General features: G+C 36.8%; 1 protein-coding gene across 3 annotated transcripts; it reads right to left on the bottom strand.

Annotated features, from left to right (window-relative positions):
• Positions 1-293: 293 nt before the first annotated feature.
• LOC137401188 (forkhead box protein N2-like) lies at positions 294-21,127 on the bottom strand. Of its 3 annotated transcripts, none has more exons than XM_068087575.1 (13): positions 21,023-21,127; positions 17,319-17,528; positions 16,475-16,613; positions 14,996-15,055; positions 13,985-14,163; positions 8,769-8,897; positions 7,212-7,339; positions 6,881-6,936; positions 4,835-4,888; positions 3,580-3,654; positions 3,085-3,250; positions 1,337-1,484; positions 294-1,071 (listed from the first exon to the last, which is right to left on the bottom strand). In XM_068087575.1, the coding sequence occupies exons 1-13, from the start codon at positions 21,029-21,031 to the stop codon at positions 904-906; spliced, it is 1,521 nt and encodes a 506-aa protein (XP_067943676.1). In that variant the 5' UTR covers positions 21,032-21,127; the 3' UTR covers positions 294-903. The 3 variants fall into 3 exon arrangements, with proteins under 3 accessions (XP_067943676.1, XP_067943677.1, XP_067943675.1); XM_068087576.1 differs by having other exon boundaries at positions 294-1,068; XM_068087574.1 differs by lacking the exon at positions 21,023-21,127 and adding an exon at positions 19,153-19,254 and having other exon boundaries at positions 294-1,064; positions 1,333-1,484.
• Positions 21,128-21,485: the final 358 nt, after the last annotated feature.

Genomic DNA, 21,485 nt, shown 5'->3' with positions numbered 1-21,485 from the left:
AATGATGAGGAAGATATAATATTATTGCACCGTCTTCTGCATTATGAAAACATCCCTAACAATTATATGCTATACAATATGGATACAAACTACTGGCGAAATGTGAATAATTTCATAGTGACCGAAGTTAATATGGGGAAAATGAATCAAAACAGTACAAGCAAAATTAATGGTACAAAAATGAGGTAAAGCCAATAAGTCGACTTGAAAATGACAATGTTGTAGGAAAACAACAGAGGAAGTAGTAAAAAGTAGAGAGTGAAAAAGAGCGAAAGTGAAGAAATTCATTGGTGACAACGTACCGTAAACAAAATAATCTCAAATTATCAAAGTTCTGTTGAAAAATACTATACAGCTATTATTGCCAGTGCAATAGGGCGTTACACTAACTGGAAGCGACTGGTGTCCTGCATAGACAACTACATAGGTACAAGCGCCTGCTCTAACATGCCACCTGCCAAGCTATTACTATTAGCAATTTCTCACTACAATGCTTTGATTCTTAGTTTTGCCTTAGCCAACCTGTACAGAAAAAGGTGATGATAACTTCTCGAGAGTGAACTGACTAGGATAACGTCACACGCAGTATTGCACTCAACGATTTGAGAATAAATAGTCATTGAAACAAAAATGCAGTCAGTTTTAGCAATAAGGTACTGCCGTAAAATATGTGCCTCACTAAGAAACTATTGTACTGCAATTCTGAAACCTTTGGCACCGGCGAACTCTAGGCAGTTTATATCAAACAAAAAATTAACGCTTCGAGCTGATTGGAGTAGGTCATCAATGTCTTGTTCTAACAGCAAATTTGTTAATCAATTAAACCAAAATGATTTGAATTCTCATGAAATCAGGACTAGACACTATTAGCTGACCCTGAGCTGCTAGCAATCGCCTTTGCTACTAGGCCATTACCGCTTTCTCATCACGAGTATTCGAATGGAAGGATTCCTTTACGGAGTCAGCATCTGTAGAATCTGCTGAAACCAGGTCTGACATGACTGAGGTTGCCACGGATGCCAGGTTAAGTAAAGCATTCACACCCTCCATCTCCTTGCCGCTGTCTCCCTGCTAGCAATAATATAACTTATATAGCCCACGAATCAATTGTGAGTACATCTATGAATGAAATAGATAGAACAAATCTAACCAAGTGATTGAATGAATGCGCACTCTCATTACATAGTAACTGTAAATGAAACATTAGAAGCACACTAAATACTCTATGTAATACCGTAATCAACGCAAAGGAGCAGGAGATAATAACTCCAAAAAAGAAGAGCAAGGCGAGATAACTCATTGAGTGAAAAGGAGAGAAGATGAATTTGTAACCTACCTCCATGCTCATCTCTTCTTCCTCCTCAGAGTCAAACTCGTCACCGCTAAGAAGCAAGTCTCTTTCCTCTACGTCATGAAACTCGTACTCTCCATCAATACTAGAGCTGGTTGGGGAGGCGAGCAGCCCTTTAGGTACGCTACACGAGCTATAAAACAGACAATGGCTGCTCGATGACCTGAAATCGACACAGTCCAGAGAACATTCTGGTTCTTCAACCGAACAAACTACACTCCGAGTACTTAGAGAGCATTTTGATGTGTCAGCCTAACCTGAGTCAGCTTGCATATAAGTACTGCTTTTAGACGACATATTCCTAGTACAAAAACTACCAGCTTTTAAAGATGTCATCGCACATCCTACCATACTCAGCAGCCTAGTGCCAAATATGGTAATTACTACATGAGAAATGAACTACACCTAGTTTGTACTTATAGTTTAATTCAGGTCACACCATGTAATTAGCAGATTCACAATCTAAACCAGGAAACTTATTCGTAGAATGCTACACTCTGGCAGCCACCGTATAGTTTCAGAGTGGAAAGTTTTTAACCACCACCAAATTCGCTACCATGTAAACCAAATTGACTTGGTGAGTACTTCAAATTCCACAGACAATCTTGTGTGGCAAGTTCACAGCGACAGAGTTTACTAAAACTTCTCTGTGTGAGTAAAATGTGAAGTTGTTTGTAAATAACATGAGAGTAGGTGACAATTACATCAGATAATAATAATAATAGTTATTGCTATTATCATTGCAAATGCTTAATTCTAATCACTGTAGAGAAAGGTTCAACTGTGCAAAAAGAGCTTCCATACGAACTGACGCAAAGAAATACTCAGTGTTACTCGGGTAGTTGCCCACCTGACAACACAATATCAAAAGGTGTCACCCTTACCACAATATTTATTGCAAGATGGTTTAAAATGCTGAAACAAGCAGAGCAGTTCAAGTATTTTACAAAAGACAATCCTGATTTATGTTGTAGTCTCATGCCTCGGGTATAACAACTCACTCCATTTCTATTCGTAAGTATTTTTTCAGATAAAACCTTATGCTGATGCTACCACCTGATGCTCAGAAAACTCGGAGTCACCTTCGCAGTAGCTTCATAGTAATTCTTACAATTCTGTTGTTCGTCAATAAAACGTGTCGATCGAGTAATTCATTAAAGTAACGATGTTAATTAAGAATAAGTAAAATCAGTAAACGAGTAAAATCTCTAAATTTGAGATCACAGACAACGCGTTTTACGAGTGATAACATTTATTACGACCTATATAAAAATTTCGTGCTGATGATTGGCTAATGAAGCGATCTTATATTTATTGCTTGTGGACTCTTTTCATATGTATCACTAGTTACGTCACAAATGAAGCACCCGCTGGAATTTGAGCTTTTCAAAAGATGGCCTCATTCAAATGCATACATCTCTGGACAAGATTAGTCTACAAAGACAAAATGACATTAAATTGTAGCTGATGTTTTAGCCTTTTATTGGTCTTAATTTTATTAAATCGACCTTTTTGACGCAACCAATCTTTAATGCCCATCTAATTCATACACATCAAACAAGACAATACCTTATTAAAATCCACCTGTGACTCATAGATGTACACTCCTTTTAGGCATGAATAATTTTGGTTAAAACCAACACAGGGTTATAAAACACAATCTGTTATCTATTGAGCTATTTAGAGTTCCAACCAAATCATAAATCTAGAAACACAATTAGACTAAAACCAACCTGTAGGTGTGATCGACGCTGGGAACCTCCGTCACTATGATAGGAGAATTCGCCCTTCTGCTTCTATTCGTTGTTCTAGCCCGGTCCTCTGTACTACCAAACTCAGGTGGGCTGGGTGACCGAGACCTCAGCTCTCCACTTGTGCTCAGGGACCTAGCTCTACTATCTGGAGAAGAAATTTTTGTTGACTTTGAGAGAAGTACTATGTAACAGGATTATAATAAACAAAGAAACAAAGATTTTTAAAGAATGTGATAAAACCAAAGGTTGCTTTCTTTTAAACCGAAATCTCCCAGGAATGCACTTTCCGAATGAGAAAGAAATCAAACAAAACGTACATTCACTGACACATTGGAATTAACAACAAACATTCTGTGCTAAATCTACTTTAATTCTCAGGTGTGCAAGAAGAAACAAAAAAACAATAAAACAATAAAACAACCAAAACATACACAAAACAAGAAAAGGAGCAAATGATAAACAACCAAAACTTACTATGCTTGGAACCATGACGGTTGGACCGAGATTTCTTAAGAGAAACAAGTGCCTTAGCAACATCAATGTCGGTGTCTATAAAGTATAGATAATGGACGGATAACTCCTGAACAACTGATAACTCACACCGGGTGAAAGAAATCATAGGCTAGAGAGAGAGGAAGGTGACATGAGGCAAAAGACAAGCTGAGGCAAAAAGACTTCTACTCTAGTAGCCTTCTCACATTAAAACCTTAGAACAAGACCATTTTTTCATTACATTTCATTTTTAACCGTTGTGAATCAACCAAGATTTAGTCTGCTACTAAACACAAACCGAACCACTACAAATCACAGTTACAATAATATATTTAATATTTCCGGTAAACTTAAAATCTGCAATGCGATCGATCATCCCTGTCCACAAATATAATCTATGCTACACGGTTACACATTGAGTGTAATATTTAGGAGTTGTTACACTACATCCTTCAGAAGATCTTGTGAATTTTTTGGTATAAATTTAAACACACATGGCGACGACTAAAAAGTTCAATATGTAACCAAACCTTGCTTTGCGAATAAAAGTGAAACACAATGAAAGCACTGAAGAAGAAAGCCTACTGAAAACCTGGGGCCGTTTTTAGCTAACTGCATCAACCTTACAGCTAATATGTTGAAATCGCAAAATTGTACAAACAAATAAATAAAATTGTATAAACAAATATAATTAATTTCTTTACCCTTTACCCTTCACATCAAAGTCGCGTATGTTTGGCAAATTTGTGATTTTAGCCAATTTTTAGTCTTTTCTGAAAGCCTAATCTTACTGATCGTTAGCTTTGATAAAAAATTCAATACAATGTTCAAGATTGGTTTAGGTGAATGTAAAATTAAGATATTTGTGAGTTGTCAGTTTACTAATCTAATCCATGATACTGATGAACATCGATGTAATAACTGTAGCGAAAACACAAATGGTTTCCAGATCGGTGTCAACAATAGACGACTTGGTATGTCAGCAATATTTATTGCTCTGTGACGTTAACGCTAATTTTTGGCATAGGTTGATCTTTAAAAACCTAATTACTTGCTGAAAATCAAATTGTTCACTTGCTTGAACAATAATTTTTTGACAGATTAAAATCTTTCAAATTGTAGCGATCTAATCGTACCAATTTAATTTCTGCTGATCTTTGATGACACGATGTCACCCGATGCTCGAATGCATCGAACCAGAGTCACAGACAATGGGATGAGTGGAGACAAAACCTACCTAGTGAATCTGTTTGTGTGCTGTTCAATCTCTTGCTGAGAAAAGGGAATAGATCTATAAAAGAGAATAAAACTTACGGCTAGTGAGTATCACACAGAACTTTGTAGACAATCATGAAAATTGTAAGACAAACTTACTAAACTGTGGGAAGAAAAGGATTAGAGCAGAAAGATGCATACGATGAGCATACTGAATAAATTACCCAGATATGGAACTTTCTCTGTCTCCTTATACCCTAGTACTAGGCAATGCAGTGAAAAAAACTACGATAGGTTCAAGCCTACACGAAATGCAAAACTCTTTAAGCAACCTAACTGTTAAGTTCTGAGGCTCATCTCAATTTTTTGCCAGCGGCAGTTTCAACACACTTAACTCTTTGGCTAGGTTAAAGCCCCGCAAAACCACCCGATAGTAGTGTAATTTATTTTTGAAAATTCAATAAAACCGGTGTTTTATGAACATGCATAGCTCAAACTGAAATATATTTCTATGAACAAAATATTTTGTACACAAACATTCATTTACATATCTACTACTACAAAAAACTACGACCATGTACAAGTGTCCCTGTATGAAATGCTTGGAAGCATTCCTTTCGGTAGTCTAACGCTATAACGTAGCCGTGCGAGCTACCATAACGATCGTTTTTCTCTGTACATTCCAAGTATATTAAAAGTCCAAAAAGTTTACATCACTTCTATCATCTGAATTATTTCTATTCTGATCAGACAAAAGATCACTAACGATCGCAGGATCAAATAAATTTATATTTTATAGCTTTGAACGAGCCGATGTTGACTGGATTTTTTCCCAACTTTTATTCTTTTCCAAGGAGGCGCGATTTCTTTAGCTTTTAGCACAAAGCAACGCCTCTCAGATAATCGTTTCATATGGTAATTCATTGACAAATATCCTGTTGACATTTAAAACTTACTAGCGTTCATATCCTTTGTTTAACGCTATTAGGCGACAGCTTTATAAACGTCTACCAAAAGCGACATAAATGTCGTTTCCCCACGCAAACGATAAATGACATTTTTGTCGCTTCTCCAGCCAAAGGGTTAAGACGTTAATGCTGGCACACATTTTGAGTAGAACTTTGACAACTAAAACAATTGATAGTGCAAAAGCTTGTCTCCTTCTCTTGAGAATATGAAGCAAAACTTCCACAAACATCATTTACAAATATGATTGAAATGAAAGAGGAACCTAGTAGCATTTCCACAAGACTCGATGTAAAACCACACGAATTTCTCAACCAGTTATAAATAATAAGCACAGCGGTAGTAAACGACAACTCCATGCACCTCAATGCGCAGATAAAGCACTTTTTAAGCATCAGATGCTATCAATACATACTAATAAAGCAATAATTTAGTCATAAAGACACATTGCAATATGTCGGAGTTGTTCTCTCGGTGATTTTTCATAGGCTATGCGCACCATAAACTGATGGCATCACCGAACAGCGCAGATACGTTGGAAAACATTGGAGATACGTTGGGAAACATTGCAGATATGTTGGGAAACATTGCAGATACATTGGGAAACATTGCAGATACGTTGGGAAACATTGCAGATACGTTGGGAAACATTGCAGATATGTTGGGAAACATTGCAGACATGTTGGGAACATTGCAGATATGTTGGGAAACATTGCACATATGTTGGGAAACATTGCCACTGTCAAATTTTCCCAATACTTCACAGTGCATCCATGGCAGTCTATGCAATGTCACCACTTTGGTGATGGTGGTTAGCTGCTTCATCAGGATTGCTTCATCTATATTTCCGTTTATGATAATTGCTGCAGGACTAGTGGTTAATCGTGGCAGCGACGCATTGTGTGATGAGAATGCCATGTCACAGACTATTCTCTGATGTAAACGCAGATGTATTTGTAATAGTGTAAGCAATGTTACCGCAGACGATCACCGATATATTGTGGGATTACTGCCGATTTACTGGGATAGAGCGTGTACCAGTCTTGAGGAATGGTGGCAGATCAGAGACTGCAAGACCAGAATGAAGTAAAAAGAGACTTACGTGGAGAAATACTCTTATTGCCAAATTTGTGTATAAAAGGAAACTTCTGTGGGGTCCTGCAACAAATGGAAAGCAGTGATAAGTTAGAGGCAGCGATGAGTTGAAGGCAACAATATAGAGACTGGCTTCATAGCGCCTTAGCATCGCTGACTCCGATAGAAACCGCATAGCTCTAGGCTCCTAAATAAGGGCCTTAGTCAATTGCTGCTGAATAACAAAAATAACAATGACTCTCCATAATTCCTGAAAACCGGCATAATTGCTACTGTTAAGGAGGATTAATAATATCAATATGCTATTGAACTAAGGAACAGGCTCACAATAGACTTACATTTGCATGGGGGAGACGGACATCATCTGCAGCTGATGATAGGGGTGGTAGGGGGTCTTGCGTAGGGCCTGAAGCAGCGTTGGCCTGTACTCTGGGTCTATGCACCAGAACGAGCCCTTGCCTATGTTCTATCAAATACAATGCTTTATTATTATACATACTACAGGACACCATATTATTAGCTTTCTAACACTCTAAATATGCACACGAGCTCTTAATGCTATAGTTATGGCCATTCAACCAACCTTGATAACATACTCCCTTGTTTTAGACTAGCGATCATGTAGTACAAACTTGTGTACTTGTCGTGACAACTGCTTAGGAGCTTAGCCGGTATAACCAGTTAAAACACAAAAGGAGTCTTATAAAAGTATTACTGTACTTGGACTGCTGACAATGAGGTCACTTGGAGGTCAACATAACATACTACCATAAATCTAGCTGGCACTGCGACATTTCTGATCTTACTTCATAACTCAAAATAAACAATGCTTGGACATTTAAGCATAAATAATGGAACAACTATAGACAAACTTTGTCGATAATATAGTTGAACATGATGCAAATTACGAATTGAAAAAATTACTTCTATAACAGCACTTTTATAAGGGTTGGGGCCCAGCACCTGAATCACTCTATGGCTCACCGCTATGAATTAGGTTTTTACATCATTTCATGTAATTAACTTATCGCCATGACCAGAGATAAAAGGCCGTAACAATCAGTACAACTTATCGAAATGTACAATGTGGAATTTTGGTTGTTTCAGAATTAACATCCGCTTCATGTACACATATAATCGTGTGGCAGCAGGGTAAAGAGCCAAGCAGCATCTAATGCAATCTTAAAAACCAGCTAATGAGCCAAGTACTGCCTAGATAGTCTTCCTACACACCATAGCGGATGACAACTATATACATAAATGAAGCGAATAACAGTAGCCTCTAGGCAGCAGGGCATTTAGATCAGCGACCAAAAATAGTTTCCTCCATCAAACCATGAGTTTTTTCTCAGATTTATAATCAACAATATTTGCACAGATGAATCAATTATTCATGTTGAGCGACTACTCTCAGCCATCAGCTCTCAAAAGTCATATCATTAAGCGCAGCCCTCGATGCTTTAGAGTACCAGGCAAATCATTCCACGCGCAAACAGATAAGAGAGCTGATTAGTTTGTATGTCTCCATGGTTGCATACGACCTCCATCACAATTCTCTCTAGTAACACATAAACACAGATGGCATTTGTTGTAGCAACCTAAGAGTAACAGCTGTCACTACAACTAAGGAAGCAGGATTGAGAGAGACTCGCATTGAATAATCGTGTCATTAGACATCTATTATATGTGCCCGGGTCTGCAGAGCTGTCATTATACTTGCATTTAGTCCACAGATGTCTAAGCCTGACGCTAAGAAGCATGCAGGAGCTCAATGGGCACTTAATTAAACCCAGCTAGTATGCAATTTAAAGTGTTACGCAGAGCGCCCGAGTTATCTTTGGAATGTCATAAATAGACCGCCACGAGTACAAACAAAGCAGTGATGGACAGCTTACCCCTGACTTGTCTCTATCCACTTTCTGGAAGCACTTGTTGAGGCTGAGATTATGTCGTACTGAGTTTTTCCATCCGGTTGGAGCATTTTGAAAATAAGGAAAGTTGGTCAGTATCCACATATAAATGTCCTGCAAGAATACAAGCCTCACGTCTAACTGACACATGAAATCATCTCTAAAGTCTCCCTACTTCACATCTGGCCAAATGGAGGCATCACACTATAGACCGAATGCTGCTAATACTAGTGGCAATAGCATAACGAGTGTAAGAGACGAGATAACGGAAAGGTGAGATTTTGCAGATTGGGAAAAGTTGATATCATCATTATTACTACGATGTTATCAAAATACAAACACACCAAGTTTGACAGTTAGTATATGCAACTCGAACTAGATATAACATTGAGTTTGGCCTAATTTGATATCTACCTAAAAGCACTAGCGATAGACGGACATTGAAACATTAGTTGCTGCAAATATAGTGTACGAAAAGAAGAAAAAGACTCGGGCAGTAAGCCATAGTTTAACACTATGGCAGCTGTACCCAATCATGCAAGTTTACAGCTGAGAAAACAAAATGCTTTGAAAAGTTGAAAAATAAAGTTGGTTTGTTAGCAACACGATTACACTCATCAATACAAGTACCATAATCCTCAAACTGTTACAGTTCAGACATATATGAAAGGTTCAGAAACAAATCCAGACATTCTTGGCATCAAATAGTGTAAAGATTTTTGCTATAGCCTCTTTCTAGGATAGTTACTGAAGGATATGGATGCAAGGTACAAAATTACAGTAGGTGGCACCACACTGTTGTAGACACGCTGTATATTACTGCTACTAGAAACTGAGGGATTGTGTTGAAGTACTCCAAGACATTCAACAATAACATAACATTCATAAAAAGCCTTCATAAAAAGCAAATAAGGATGCAATTGAAACACTATTTGGTCACTGCGTGTAGTCGTTTTAAAGGGTGCAGCAAATGCACAAACAATAATAACCACAAAACTCCTTTACAAAATTCAGTATAAACTACTTGGAAATAATTTAGACACGAAATTCGACTCAGTTTTAGGGCCAAAAAAACCAACAGATATTTATAACAGCAGCTACTGTGGAATCTAATAAGACGATTTCCCGATAATTACTCAACATAAAAATATATTTAATTATTTCTAATCTCCTCACCTACAGAAATAATTCTAGCCTGAATGATCAACCGTGTCAAACATGCTTTCACTTCATCTAGTAGTAAAAAGAGCTTGGGAAAAGACTATTAACTAACCGAAGATCTCAAACAATTAGAGGCAAACACAATAAAACAAATAAGACGTGGCACTCATTTGGGCGAGTCGCTAAGTAAATGGAAACAGAACGAAATGCTTTACAATTTATCCCTGACTAAAGTCATGGAATTATAAATAATTAGTTGTACATATTTTGGTTGATTAAATATGATTGGAATGGGCTTAAATCGTTTGAAACTGCTATAAAATGGATTAATTGATCATTTTGAAAATATTTATAGCAAAAGCAATAAACATCAACAATATGTGGTTAATAGTAGTTTTATCATGCCCAAAAGTGGAGTACAATCAACATGGATGCTAGAGTCCCTCGCTTTGTATGTAAGGTAAGGATAAGGACTTTGGAAATTCCATAATTGCTGCCACATGGCTATCAGGATAGTGAACACGATCACTGGCAATTATTGACAAAGCAGTGTCAGATTCAATACTTCACCATTCACTTTAAAGACTCTATTTGGTGTTGGAAAAAAAACCAAAATTTTCTTGCTAAAAAACGCTAAAGGCCGATCAGACCTTAAATATGAACTTCCGCAAAATTTAGGTTTTACCAGAAAGTATTGGTATTTTTCTATCATTTGAGATAGTTTTTGATGTTGGAGGTGATCTGACTGCCAGAATGTTTCAAGTTAAAAATTGACAAAACTTGATCGCGGTAAAAACGCTCAGAAAAAACCTAGCTAAATGATATCACTAGTTGGGTGGCTGTCGCTGTCTGTCTATCTGTCCCATCACTCCCCTCCCTATTTATTTACTGACATCTGGCTTTTGTATTCAGATTTGCAGTATCTATGCGTCTCAATAATAGAGACGCGTAGATACTGCAATTCTATTTTACGCTCAGACTACTGAGCGTAAAATATGAAAAAATGTTTCTAAACTGTTAGACAATAAAAACGGACAACAAAGAAAGATGTACGACCGAAGTAAGGTATAAATGTGCATATTGAAACAATAAACAGGGTGTTAACATCTGATGTAAATATGAAATCTCGATTTACCTCAATCATGCCATCTAATGAATTGATGGCATCTAATAATTGTCGGTCGCTTTTTAACTATAGACGTCATAATCGCCCTTCGCTTAAATCTCAGCATTTTAATCGCGCTCAAGTTATCTCAATTTTAAACTTGAATTTTGGCAGTCAGATCACCTCAAACACAAAACACAATCGCAAACGATAGAAAAATGCTGACACTTTCGGATAAAATATAGTGAGATTTTGTGCGAGTTCTTCATTAAAGATCCACCTTAATGTCCATAGATAGTACAACACCTATGAAAACATGAGTCAAAAAGTAAACAATGTTCCACTCGTTAAACAAAAGAAACATTGTGTTAGTGACTGACATAAAGAAACATTGTGTTAGTGACTGACATAAAGAAACATTGTGTTAGTGACTGACATAAAGAAACATTGTGTTAGTGACTGACATAAAGAAACATTGTGTTAGTGACTGACATAAAGAAACATTGTGTTAGTGACTGACATAAAGAAACATTGTGTTAGTGACTGACATAAAGAAACATTGTGTTAGTGACTGACATAAAGAAACATTGTGTTAGTGACTGACATAAAGAAACATTGTGTTAGTGACTGACATAAAGAAACATTGTGTTAGTGACTGACATAAAGAAACATTGTGTTAGTGACTGACATAAAGAAACATTGTGTTAGTGACTGACATAAAGAAACGTGTAGAATATTTATGGGAAAACATGATACACTTGAGCTGTAAGCAGACCTTGTGACATTGAATCCACTGTCTTAGGTTTAGTTATAAAGATAATGCCCTAGAACCTTATGTGAATATATGCACCCGTGCATATGCGAGCTACCTCGAAACATTAACCACTTGGTGCAGCAGATGTTATGTTTCATGTTTAGGTTATAAAATCTATTAGAAGACAATAGACTTTTCTACAATGCAAATAATACGTTTCGAGGATGTTTAAATTATAGGGATTGGAGGTTCTATGAAACACAAAATACATGTAAATAAGCTAATCCGTTTCAAGGTCATCCAAAACTCATCCCTTTGGCCCTTCAAAAATAGAAACCTCAACTTTCTAATTCGATGACTGTACGGTAACTTTGGTATCATTGGTTTTGTATTGACAACTTTTCCTTTGTTTTTCTTATCACTTTCTGGTTTAGGGCCCATGATTATAGTAATTTTACAATAAGTTAAATAGATCGCACATATTTAATGTGAATTTAAATCAAGTTGTCTCTTTTTACATAGCAGGGTATACGCTAAAAAGAAAACGATATTGTTCATGTTTAATATAAAGTAAAAAAAACTACAGCTTTACTATAATAAGAGCAGTATCTGTCCATTCGTCCAAAGCTAGGGTTGGCGGATTGATTTCAACAAGACTCCAACTCTTGACATTTAACTTAGGAGACATAACAGCTGCACCAATTGACCATCGTTAAGTATTTCTGAATAATTGTGCACCTACTTATTCCATGTGCGTTATCGGCACACCTGATGATCTCTCACGGCACACTAGACTGTCTGGGTGTTTGTACGTACATATAAAAACGACTGGCTGGGTACGAGTCTATATACCAGAGATACTCCTACATGCCACTTTTGTCTCACAAGTGTGACAATAAAAAAAACTCAATACTTTCAAGGCTAACTACGGGGCTCTCTTTCAAGGCTAGACTCTACAGCTGAGTTTTTGTTGGAAAAGATTTGTGCACAACTGCAACTCTTTTATCATCACAAGCAAACAAGAATGTAAGTTAGTTGTTTTCAATGTCATCGTCCATCCTCACATTTTATCATAGCAGAGAATCTCTCAAGAGAATTTGATTTCTCAAAAAAAAATTTTTCCGTTTTTTATACTAAGCTTTTAGTTTGCATTATAAATTAATATAGACTTCATTTTGTTTTTATCCTTCATTTTTTCGTGACGTCATTCTATCGTTATCCGCCATCTTTGTAGATAACTTTTATCGTTGAAAACACAAAGCTTCTGCAATTAATTTTTGCAAACGATGCTTTTGTTTGCAATTTTGTTATTATAATATCAAAACAACACCAAAAAATACTATTAAATAAGAGAATGGCAATCGTTTACGACCAATATGGCGGCCTTTTCGCGATGAGCGTGTGTGCAAATGGATGACATAAAAAAAGATGGATTCTTCGAGATGAGCAGGCATCAAGAGACTGTAATAAAGCATTGACTACTTACTTTTAAACATGTTTTAAAGATGAACTTACACTAATTTTTAGTAGATTTTATCAGAAAGTATCCGTATTATTCTATTATTTGCAATTGCATTTGATGTTTGGGGTGATCTGACTTCCAGGATGTTTCAGGATTAATGTCGACAAAACTTGATCACGGTTAAAATGCTCAAAGGAAAATAAGTGCCGAAATGACATCACTAGTTGAGCAGCAGCCTGTCTCTTTCGTTATTGATATCAGCTATTGCGTTCATGTTGCAGCATTCCACATCTCTATTGTGTTGGTCTCTTTGATACATACTATAGACACTGTAATCGCACTTTCGCTTAGGTCTGAGCGTTTTACCTGTGATTAACTAATTGGTAATAATCTTAAAACATTCTGACATTCAGACCACCTCAAACGTCCAGAACAATCACAAATGATACAAAAATGCCGCTATTTTCTGATGAAATCTACTAATATTTTGTGTAAGCTGATCTTCAACTCTCTGTTAGTAATGTGAAAACGGCTTGAAACAGCTTTACATCTATGTTCAATCGTGCCTATATAATGACCTCAATAAGTCCTGAAAAACTATTGTTGTAGTAATGTCTCGAGTAGAATCCATTTCGAGTTGTCATTTTAAGTGTTTCAATTTGTAAAATGTGTTTAACATATCAGCTGAGATTGTTTATCGCTGCAGATATCCCACATACCTTGACAGGCAGTCTCTTATGTGTAGATTCTTCGATGGCCATGAAGATAAGGCAACTGAAGCTGTAGGGAGGTTTACTGTTCACGTGTTTCTGAGGATTGTAGGGGATATGTGAAGGGTGTGGTAGAGGAGACATTCCCTGACTCGTGAAACTACTGTTTAGTGCGTCATTTTCCTTACCTGCAACAACAGCACCATCTGCGTATGTGGCTACACCTCTTCATAAAACATAGATTTACCACCAATGAGCAACGAATGATGCAATAAGGTCCAGATGGATATTACGTGACCGAGTCAACTATCAAGAAAAGATGGAAAAAACATTTAAAAATATCAAATTTACCGCGGCCTAACACAGGTCGTCTTTGTATTAATATGAGCGTTCTTGAGAAATGCGCCAGCAGACATTTTTACGAATGCAACATTTATTGACACAACATTCATAATGTTCACGGTAATACTTGGACAATTCAATTCTCTTTAAAGCTTTATGCACTATACCATTTTAAAAAAAAGCTGCTCACACAAAAAAAGAACTTTGCTGGTCCCATGCTAGCGGGTATCGAAGCAAAGAATTTGCCTTGCTCAGTTCTTATAATAGCAAAACACAGGCACCTTCCAAGTGTATCTTTAAAGATGGACTTACACAAAACTTGAGTAGTATTTTTTCAGAAAGTGTCAGTATTTTTATTATTTGCATTTGTTTTCGATGTTTGAGGTGATCTGACTGCCAGGATGTTTCAAGATTAAAATTGACAAAATTTGATTGCGGTTAAAACAATCAGATCAAGTGAAATTGTGATTAAGACTTCTATAGTTGCAAAGAGACTGACAGAATAGAGATATTGGCGATTTTAATCTTGAGCCCCCTGGCAGTCAGATCACCTCAAACATAAAAAACAATCGCAAACGATAGAAAAAAGCCATTTCTTTCTGATAAAATGCTATAATTTTTTAAGGTCATCTATAAGCCCTAAATGGCTATAAAATGCAATAAGTGAACCGCACATACCTGAGTCATAGTCACAGTCCTCGTCTGAGCTGGGAGGTGACAGGCATACCCGAGCTTTCTCTGCAACCGATACAACAAGCAATCAACAACACAACAGCTGATAGTGAAAAGTAACAACACTAGATGGCAACAGCCAAAATACAAATATTTGATGAACACAGACAACCCTCAACATACAAACTAAATCCGTTATAATATTTGCTTTTATGTTTTCAAGACTGTGGCATGTAGGAGTAAATATAATTATACTCTTATAAGAATACACTGTATTTCACTAAATTCGTTCCAGAAATCAAAACTTAGCGATAGTATTGTAGGTAATCTTTACTATAATAAGAGCGGTGTCTGTGCAAAGCCATGGTTAGAAGTTGGGAAAAAGATTGCATCATATGGGATTCGAACTCTCAACTTTCAGCACCCTAAACTGACAATCTAACACCCGCATTAATCGATTGCCCTCCAGAATAATTAGTAGAGTAATTACGCCTGACGACCTCATACAGTATCCAAAACTGCAAGGGTACTAGTTATATATAGCATTATAACAAATACAGTACCTAAAATTGTGTAAAAACTAAATATTAACACTAAATTATATGCAAGAACATAATACCAAATAAGTTTGCTTCACATCAAATGAGGTTGTAGCCTTGATGCTACAGGAGATGGCCGATGTACATGTAGGGGTGGGGATAGAGATACGGAGCCTAACTCAGTCTACGAGCACTTCTTAAAATTATCATAACTCATTTACATTTGCTGTTTGTACATTGAAACTTGTTTTATTTTATGTTTAACTATTACATCTGGCTTTTTGACATTTACTTATTTCTTCTCTGTGCACCACTCTTGTTTTCTGCCTCACAGTGACTATTGCATGGAGGTCAACACCCACACAGTGATATTAGTGTGACCGAATGAATGAGCCTTCAAAAACTTACGCAGCTAGCGGAACAGTCAGCACTTCCTGTCTCAGTAATAATTCTAGTGATTATGTAAACATGTTATTGCCTTGAACAAATGTGGCGAGCAAGTGCGGCTGTGATTGATAGCGTGAACAATAACAACTTCACCGTGTGAAAGGCTACATATAAGATAAAAAATTATTGCACTGTGCCTTGCGATCGGTGTTAACTTTTTGCTTTGCGTTTGCCTGAATAGCCAGTAGGCATCCTTTCTACATTGTCACACACACATATACATGTATATATAAATGTACCGTCCCACAGTGTAGTACACCAACGGCACACGTATGTACCCTTAAATACAAATATTGGAAAAAGTAAAGGATAAATGGAGAATGGAAAAAATTGCTGCTTTCATTCTATGATTAGCCTAAGTCCCTAAGACATAAACAAGAAGGTTTATTTCATGTTGTCTTAAGAAATACACCCAACAACTGCATATTTGTATAACGCATTTCATAGGCCGTATGCATAAAGATGGAAATTGTCAGAAAGTGAAGACGCGTTGACAAACCGCTAATGTTTTTGAGTAAGTTTCCATCCTGGAGCCAGTCCAGAGGCGTTAGTTCATCATCATCAAAATCGTCTCCTCCTTTTTCAAGTCGAATTTGTGAGAAACAGCTTTGGCTCAACAAGTCTTCTTCAGGTTTGATCTGCACACAAATAAATGAGTGTCCCTACAGGCTCTACACAATTCCATCACCAAATGCCAAACAATGTCTAAGAAACTGGTAGAGTTTAATAGAGTTTAATAGAGTTTAAACTGGACATTAATCATGTTTCTATTTGACAAAAAGTAATTGTAAAATTTTTATTGGAAAACAATTAGATTCATATTAATATTACAATTACGTTATTTAAGTTTGTTATATTATATCAACATTGCAGCATGCTGCTGAGATTTTGCATTGCGCGTTTGTTCTTAAAACTATCCATTAATGTTTTATGGACAACACTCAATATCGTCCTGATCTAGAGTTCAAGCTCGATGAAGTCAAATGAACAACCGGCAAAGAGCCACAAAACCTTCACATTGTCTCAAATCAAATAAGGGGATATTTTAGTTAACAGGTTTTGTGCTGCCAACAACCGGGTGCCTCTGGATGCATAAAAGATAATCAAAAATTTTTTGTGAAGAGATGCAGAGATGCATGGGAACATGTAACAACGGACAGTAATCGATTTAATACCATCCTTGGCTCTGCTGAATTATGTGGCAATACTAAATTCCGTGGGTGCTAGAAATTTGTATTATATTTGACAGAAACAACTTCTAAAGCTTTGTGTTTAGATGCATCATGCTGTACTAAAAGTGTGCGCAGTATGGCAAAAATTGATTGATAAGTTAAAAGCACAACCTTGGCAAATTCTGTGACTAACGAGCCTCCAGTGTGAGAGAAGCTTAGACCCTCCCTCAATTTCTGTTGCGACATCTGCACTTGTTCGTCTGATGTCACATCCATGAGCACCATTCCGTTCTGTAGTGGCAGCAGGTCATCAGCGTCCATCTGAGGAGGGGGTGTCCAAGTAGACGGCACACTGACAACCGGCATCGCTTCGGCTTTTACCTATAGTAATTAGAGTGACCGACTATGGCACTATAACTGAATAACCCTAACTCCAGCGCATAGTGCTCTCTAGCTACCAATTTTGCATCTATGCTATCTTATTTATTTATTATATACATGCAGACGAACAGCACTGACCGTAGACAAGCTATTGAAGGTTATAAAAATCATAGATTATCACTTGTAGATTGATTAAACTTGAAATGTTAGAAAGCGTAAAGTGCATTTTTGATCCTATTGTAACATAGCTATTTCAATACCACCCACTCGATCTATTGAAAAAACAAATAACCAAATTGATTTTAACAGAAGGCAAATAATATAGCAAGTAAAGAACGGAAAAAGATTTTGCTCATTGAACGACCTTTAATACCTATAAACTTGAAAACACATTTTATCTGGATTGCTTGCAGCATAAACTTTACAAAATCTGCTTTTAACCTTTTCGTGTCTAAACATGTTTGAATTTTTGCAAGTGTTTCTCAGCATTTGGTCAAGCCTCACCAAGACTGAAAATTATGCCTGGGAGTGTTCAGGTTCTATGAAGGTTTATTGGCGATTGTTAAATAGGTCCCTTTTTCTATCAAAGTGCATGTGTTACTAACTGGCCATTCTAACAAGAAATGACTAAGGAAAATGTCTGAAAAGCTACAGCTGTTCTTTGTGGATAGATTATTGACCGCATTCAAATCAAAACAAGTTGGTCTCTTTGAAATGGATGATAAATGATGCATTACCGAGTTAAATTTTTTTACATCAAGGTTTCTTGTTACAATTCAGTGAATTAACACATGCTTTTCGCTGTGTAATTTGCAACAATTATTAATAAATTGCTGGCTTATGATCATTTGAATGGCTCAAGAATACGAACAAGAATAAGCACCAGGTGCAGACTATGATAATTTTCAATTTGTGACGCACTAGTTAGAGCGAAGGCACACACGACGTAGGAAGGAGTTCAACAGCCTCTTGCAGTTTAGATATCACTTAGCAACACCAAAACACTGTCAAGCTGCTCATTATGGTGAAGTTTATAACCAGACTCCCGTAACCCTGGAACTAGGATTCAGCACTTGATGGCAATGAACAAAACCAATGGCGAATAAGATGACCAAACGAACCAGTAAACACGACGCAATAAAATGAACAAGGATCGCAGTTTATTTCAGGAGTAACAATAGGGACAATGGTTTACCAACTCAATGGAACTAAAGTAACCCTAACATCGCTGCAATTACCACCTGGACATGAGTCAAAAGTACCATAGCAGAACCGTAAACAGCATTGCACAATATTGCTGACAGTCCCGTGATACAATATTAACTAGAGAATTGCAAAGGATTGAATGCCCACTATGCTTATGAGGCACTCAAGCAGGGACACAGTACTCCATGGCTGAACTATTGAACATTGATGCTGAAGCTATCTATTGTTCAATGATCTCCTTCCCAGCAATAATAGCTACAGGGGTTGATATTTAGGCCCATTTAACAAAACTTGCTGAACTTTTATGCATATTCTACGCGCTTAATTGTACTTGTAGACTTTGGTTCAACAAACCAAGTAAGCGAACGTGTTTTGTTGGTCTTCCTAAAAGAGTATTTTCCGTAGAAACTGTTATGACCTCAATACTTACTTGCATGGCGCAACGAATCCACTCCGACATCTTCTGGGTGAACATAATCATATTCAATCCGCCAGATTGAAGGCTCTGACCATAATTACCCAACATAATAAAGATTGAAAAATGCGATAGCCAAACAGCAACTCGCGCCTGTAGCCGTACAAAAGAGAACCAAATCAAAAGAGTTCTATGTGAGGGAATCTGACAGCTGCTACATTCAACTATGTAACTAAATGGCATGAGACATCAGCAAAGCATTATATATTGATGAAGATTGAGTGCAATCAAATGCTAAGCAACCCGTAAACACCCGACTGAATAATGAATTAGGGTAGTACTAATGTGATAAAAATATTGCTTTCAAACAGCACTTACATCACTGGTTATAAGCACTAGTGATATAAACAACAGTGATATAAGTCAGGGGATAGTACCGCTGACTTATATCACTGGTTATAAACACCAGTGATATAAGTCAGCGGTACTATCCCTATACATCCAACATTCTTGCTTGTGATTTTGGAGTGACTTGCAATAAAATGTGTTGTATATTATTTGCAAGTTTCCAATTGACGACCAACAAAGACAAACATATTAATAAAATTTGTTTGTCGGGCAGAAGAACTGAATACGGTATCCAGTAAATGTCTGTAAGTTATGAAATCATTAAACATCTCATCAATGAGTGATTACTGTTAAATTATATCTTGGTAATTAGCTGTGGAATAATCCAAAACATTGTTTAAAATTGTTGGAGTTGATTAAGACACAAAGGTTGCTTAAAGGTTACTAACAAACCACAACAAGGAGAAAAGGCTCTAAGCATTGTTTTATGTTGACAACTAGGTATGACACTAACCACCAGCAACTTAGGCTACTTATAGCATTTGCAAGACATGCTAACTCACTCACTTACGGTTTAAGCTCAGGAGAGTACCTACACAAGAGTATTAAGCACTGTTCATTAGAAAATTTAATAGAAACTATCAATAGCTCCAGCTAAGTGTAATACAACAGGCTGTTTTCGTTTATATTGAGCAAATGAAAATTATGCTACATAGCAATCTATGACAAAATATCAAGTTTTTATAAGCTTTGGCGTTAAAAGTAAATTATAAATATTCATATATAACTTGATGCCAAAAACGGCAAACAAAGAAAGAACTCAATCGAAATTTCTTTGAGTGGCTAAAAGACAATTTTTTGGTCTCGTTTGCACATGACATGGTAGCTCAGTGTCTAGTCTACGGGACTGAGAAACAACGGTTACACAGTATAGCCTCTTTCTTTCGGTTCACTATGTTAGCAAGTAAAAGTTTGGATGAAAATTAAAGCGATCAGGTTTCAGCATATGCTACAAAGCAACTTATAATAGCACAAGCTGGAGTTTCATTGAACCGATCAGCGATATAAAATACTGCTGACGCGTCACAATGCAGCTTGGTCAACGCAATAAACACAGATGGAAGAGTTGAAGCAAGCAAAAACATTAGGCATTCAGTACGTGTATGTACATACAAAAATATAACCGCTAAATGTCAAGCGCTTAGAGGCTAACGTTCAATAAGCAACGTGTCGGAGTCGCAGAAATAACTCACGTTTGCTGAGTTGAAAGTAAATTGAAAAAATGTAGCACGTGCACTACATGGGCAAACTTTTTTCTTTTTTTTCAAGTTAAAACAGGCAATAGTAAAAGTGCAGATGATACAATCGCACTAGTGAGCGTAAAATATGAAAAACGTTTCTAAACTGTTAGACAATATAAAACGGACAACAAAGAAAGATGTACGACCGAAGTAAGGTATAAATGTGCATATTGAACAATGAACAGGGTATTAACATTTGATGTAAATATGAAATATCGATTTACCTCAATCATGCCATCTAATGAATATAACCAATAAGTGTTTGTAATTTTACTACCAGAGCGCGGTCATCACAGCCTACTAAGGGAGTCGACTACCTTCTTCATCGTAGCAACGAATAATCTCCACAGTAACCAATCGGGGCGCACGGATGAAAACATGTGATTGACAATGTCATAGTAACGGCATTTCATTGGTGTTTTGTTACCAAGTAACGTTCATAAATCACCTTAGCAACGAGAGGGACCATCCAGGGAGCCTGAAGACGGATTATAGATGGCAGTTCGGCGTTGACTGCGAGTTCGCGGGTAACGCGTAACAAAAAAGCGAGAAGCGCTGAAATATCTATAAGCGTCAATGTACAGAAACAAAAGAAGCATAATGACATTTTAAATATACAATTAACGTATAATGGCAGCTTTACAATGGTTAGTTATGAATGAATGCATATTCAGCTATTATTTGAAA

The sequence above is a fragment of the Watersipora subatra genome, chromosome 7, assembly GCF_963576615.1.
Source record: "Watersipora subatra chromosome 7, tzWatSuba1.1, whole genome shotgun sequence".
NCBI lineage: Eukaryota > Metazoa > Bryozoa > Gymnolaemata > Cheilostomatida > Watersiporidae > Watersipora > Watersipora subatra.
Note: the sequence above shows the minus strand (reverse complement) of the source record. Positions and strands in the feature narration are given on the sequence as shown.